This window comes from Garra rufa, chromosome 6 (assembly GCF_049309525.1).
Source record: "Garra rufa chromosome 6, GarRuf1.0, whole genome shotgun sequence".
NCBI classification, from domain to species: Eukaryota; Metazoa; Chordata; class Actinopteri; order Cypriniformes; family Cyprinidae; genus Garra; species Garra rufa.
Window position 1 is genome coordinate 5762671 of NC_133366.1, and position 5276 is coordinate 5767946.

Sequence of the window (5276 nt, forward strand, 5' to 3'; positions counted from 1 at the left end):
CAACTTTAGTCCAGTTTCACTTCTGTCTCTGAAATGTTTATTTCTGTAACATCTTCCACTGAAACTGAAGTAATTCACACTGAGGTCATTTATCAGATGGTGAACTGTAGTTGTGTAAATATATAATGTTAAAGCTCAGTCAGCAGAGAAAAACACCTGAAGTGATGTTTAACGGGGATACAAGTGCTTTCTTATTTTACAGTGTAGTCCTGCTATTCAATCATAATTGATCATTTTACTCTGAACTAAATCATAATTGTGCAGCTTCACAATGGACTAAGTATTTTTTCATGGTGTCAAAGTGCTCAATATTATCAAATTCTGAAACTAAAGACTATTTTACTTTAGTATTAATCTAGTAATTGTCTAGCGGTTCTCTATTTGAGGGAAGGACACTGATATTTCTGCAACTATGTGTAAAAACAGTCTTAACCACGCAAACGGTGACATCTAGAGCTATAAGTGGATGTGTTAAAACAGTCAGTCATTTGTCTGCTGTTGATCTGATGTGCTTCAACACGGTAAGACAAACACACTCGTACTTCAATGAAAACTAATGATAATTGCTCATATAACATACATATCCAAACATGAGAAATCTTAAGAATATGGTGATGTACGGTGAAAGTTATGATTATAAGAGTTGATTAATGCTGTATTATAGATATATTTGATGCTGATGTTGGTCAGAATGGCTCCTCGTCTTCCTCTGATCTTTCTGCTCATGATTCACGGTGAGTCTCTCTTACATTCACATTAGAAACACTCTGATAGACTTTATTTATGAACTTCATATCATTTAACACTTTACATAGTTTCTGTTTTCAAATCGAAAAAAAAAAGTATCGTCATCTGTTCATGGTTTGTTGTAACTAATAAATCAACATTTTCATCCTGGTGAATTCTGTGTTTCAGGGGTCTCTAGTGCTGATTGGGGTGTGAGTTACAGTCATTCACACATCTGTGCACTAAAGGACTCATCAGTGATAATGAGCTGCACTTATACATACCCTGCTGGACATCAGATCAAGAAAGTGTTCTGGACCAAAAACACTGATAAAGAGTCTCCAGATCTGTCTGAGTATCCTGAATACAGTCCGAGGCTTCAGTATCTGGGAGATAAACAGCAGAACTGCACCATCAGACTGAGTCATTTGACACAGAAAGATGAACACATGTACTATTTCAGATTCACTACTGATAATGTTAAAGGCAAATGGCTTGGTGAACCAGGAGTGAATCTTACTGTCACAGGTGACTTTCATGAGGTTTCGCTCTTCTTCTGTGCATTATATTGAATAATAATGAGTGTATGACAGCAGCACTAGATATAATGTGTGTGTTGTGTTCAGATCTTCAGGTGGAGTCTCCTGAGAGAGTGACAGAGGGAGATTCAGTCCGTCTGACATGTAAAAGCAGCTGCACTCTGACTGACAGAGCAACATTCATCTGGTACAGAAACTCACAGCCATTAACTGAGAGAAGAGACACAAACAATCAACTCCTGCTGCAGTCAGTCAGAAGAGAGGATGCAGGCAGATATAGCTGTGCTCTACATGGACACACTTACATCTCTCCTGATGTTCATCTCAATGTCACGTGTGAGTACAGATTGAGTTTTTTCTCTTTAAAGATGTCTTTGGAAAGCTGGCAGAGTTCAGGATTATATTTCTGATAAATGGTCAGTAGGTTTTGTGGGAGCTCTTGTCCTTTCACCAAAGTCATACAATTGTGTAATTAATATCAACACTGCACACACAATAAAAGCAACTCTAGTGAGCCGTTGACAGGGATTTATAAATTTGTGATGTCAAATTAATGCTTTGTACACTGTAAAAAACAACCTATAGAATCTACTCAATAAAATGGGGTAAACTGATGTAACAATTTGCACTGTTTGTTTGGGTAGATTCTATCCTATATGTAAAGAATACCTGAATTGATCAGCTAAGACAAACAAAAAAAGTAGGTAAAGTCTGCACAGCAAAAAGCCCAGTATTAAATGAACTCTCCCAATAGTTTGAGTCCATACTCAAGAGTATTAAAATGAACACTGAAGCAGTGTTAGAGTTATTGAGGTAAATAAATGATTAATTGAGTGGTGATTGACCATTATTAAAGACCTGATGTTAAAAAGCAGAATCACCAAAAGGAGAAAATCTAATTTTGTAAGTCACCATTATAGTGGTCAGTGTTAGCATTAGTTTAGCTCTTTACCAATAACTTCTTAACATTACGTTTTGTTTGGGTGTTATAATTGAGTTATAGCGGTCAGACAAACCAGAATAAATTAGATTATATGATGTTGAACATGCTTTGACAAAGTCATAATGTAGTGACCTGAATAACTGGGTTATATTTTATGCATTAATTACACTGGACTAATCAGACAGGTGTTTTTGAAGCTTAATTTAACAAAAAAATACACATTTTTTAGCTATAGACACACAGACATCACCAATCAGCAAGAGAATCACAACAATGGTGACCATCAAAAATGTATGTTGTAGCCAATCAAAACTCATCCGTGTCTCCCATCATGCATTGCGGCATGAATAAATTATGAGCTGATGATTTCCGTGATGTTTAGAGTTGATCTGTTTCTGAATATGCTGTTTGTCACCATTGTTGAGATTCATATGCTGATTCCTGATGTCTGTGTGTGCCTAAAAGTGCAACTTTTTTAAAATTTTTTGATCAGAGGAGCTTGTAAAAAGGCCAATCAAAAAAAAAAGGCTTTATTCTTATTTTTTGCTGCTGTGAAATCCCAAGGCACATATGATAAATGAAGGATAAAGAACTAAAAGATTACACTCTAAACGCTTCCAGTGGCTCAAATTAAGCTTATTTTAAAGCAGAATTATCACCACTGCGTGACTTTTGCTTTTTAGCTTGTCTTGCTAGTTTAACTATACAGTTAAACAAAACTTAACGCTAAAAAGCTACAGGTCAAGAGCCCAACTAATGCTAACACTGACCACTACAATGGTGACATAAAAATTGTGGTGTCTTCAATCATTTTCAATCATCACTCAATGAATCACTTAATTACCTGATTAGCTTTGACACTGCTTCAGTGTTGATTTTGACACTCTGAGTATGGACTCAAATAAACTCCCGGGAGAGTTCATTTAATACTGCGCTTTTTGCTGTGTAGACTTTATACCTACTTTTTTTTGTTTTTCTTAGCTGATAAATTCAGGTATTGTTTACTCAGATATATAGGATAGAATCTACCCAAACAAACTGAGTGCAAATTGTTACATCAGTTTACCCCATTTTATTGAGTAGATTCTATAGGTTGTTTTTTACAGTGTATTTTTCTTCTGTGTTAGATGCACCAAAGAGCGTGTCAGTGTCCATCAGTCCATCTGGTGAAATAGTGGAGGGAGATTCAGTGACTCTGATCTGCAGCAGTGATTCAAACCCACCTGCAGAAATCAGCTGGTTTAAAGGAGGAACGTTTGTAGGATCTGGAAGAATCTTCAGCATCTCAAAGATCAGCTCTGATCACAGTAGAGAATACAAGTGCAAGTCCATCAATGAACATGGAGAGAAATACTCTGATGCTGTGACTTTAAACATAATGTGTGAGTTTTTTATAAAACATATGATACTGAAGAACATCTATATTATGATCATCTGCAGATCACATTAGGCTACCGACTGAGCACTCAAAGGTCTAGTCAATAAATATTTTTTTGTGTTTTTTATTAGACCCACCAAAGAGCGTCTCAGTGTCCATCAGTCCATCTGGTGAAATAGTGGAGGGAGATTCAGTGACTCTGAGCTGCAGCAGTGATTCAAACCCACCTGCAGAAATCAGCTGGTTTAAAGGAGGAACATTTGTAGGATCTGGAAGAATCTACAGCATCTCAAAGATCAGCTCTGATCACAGTGGAGAATACAAGTGCAAGTCCATCAATGAACATGGAGAAAAATTCTCTGATGCCGTGACTTTAAATATCATGTGTAAGTTGCATGAATAATATTCTATATTTCAACCACGTTTGCTTCCTTATGGTCATATATAGTCCTGTTATTCATTCGGTGTGTATTTTTGTCCGTATTTCAGCAGTCAGATGTTTCTCATCTGTGGTTGTTGCTGCTGTTGCTGTTGGTGGTGTTTTATTCGGTGGAGCATCAGGTGCTTTTGTGATGTACATTTGGTAAGACGCTCCTTTCAAAATAACTGCTGTATGTTTGCAGTATTAATTTACAACATGTTGGTTAAGTGTTATGTTTAAGTAAAGTATTTTTGTTTACCACACATGCATGTATAACAGTATAAACTGCAGTTATTCCAGTAACTTGTGTGTTTTGTTTAGTGCTAATTTAGTAATTAAGTTTATTAATGAATCTGTGAACAACTGTAAGAATTATTGCAGCTCTTTCAGTGCATTGTTTATTTATCTTTTTTCTTCAGTCTTACTAAAAGGACAAACAGAAGATCTACTATGAAGGAGTCTGTGGTGAGATGATCACAGTTATTTACAGTGTTTTTTTTCTGCATGCAGAGATGATTCATACAGCCGCTACAGAGATAATAAATTGCATGTTCAAACACCTGATGCTATAACTGTAGTTCTGGATTGAGTAAAAAGTTCCTCTAAACATTAAAGTCATAACAGTTAGACTATCACATTTTAAACATGAACTCACGTCCTTATAAACATGAACGTCCTTCTCTCCGTAGATCTCTGATCCCAATGAAGACACATATACAGCTCTTGAGATCAAGTCCACGACCTCTGACCTGTACGACACACTCACAGTAAGTGAAACAAAGTCTCTCGATCTCTCAATAAAACTCTCTTCAGTTCTAGTTTGATTGTTGTATGTATCTTGTGGAAGATTTCATAATGTTGTTGATGAACTTCAGTCAGTTGTTCTTCATCTGATTGTTTGTTCAGATCAACAGGAAGATGCTGCAGTAAGAGGCGGAGCTCAAAGGAACCAATCCTGAGCTCTGTGGGCGGAGCCACATATGATTGACAGAGATCCTTAGTGATGAGTCAATAAAGTGTTTTATTTCCTTATTGCTTAAATACATGATGTAACAGTAGAGTAAATGAAAGTTAAAAGCTGGTGAACTGTTGTGTAAATATATACTGTGAAATTTAGGTCAGCAGCAAAACACAGGTGATGTTCAGTGGTGGCATACAAGCTCCTGCTTTATATCATAATTAGTCATTTTACCCTGATATACTGAACAAAATCATAATTGTGCAGCTTTACAAAATTGTTCAATATTGTCAGCTTCTATTAGACTACTA

At 36.2% G+C, this 5276-nt stretch overlaps 1 protein-coding gene across 1 annotated transcript; it reads left to right on the forward strand.

Moving 5' to 3' along the window:
* Window positions 1-673: 673 nt before the first annotated feature.
* Window positions 674-4937, forward strand: LOC141336769 (B-cell receptor CD22-like). Its single transcript, XM_073842495.1, has 9 exons — window positions 674-734; window positions 916-1254; window positions 1353-1601; window positions 3336-3590; window positions 3718-3972; window positions 4076-4169; window positions 4427-4472; window positions 4697-4774; window positions 4914-4937. Exons 1-9 carry the CDS (start codon window positions 674-676, stop codon window positions 4935-4937), a joined length of 1401 nt encoding a protein of 466 aa, XP_073698596.1.
* Window positions 4938-5276: the final 339 nt, after the last annotated feature.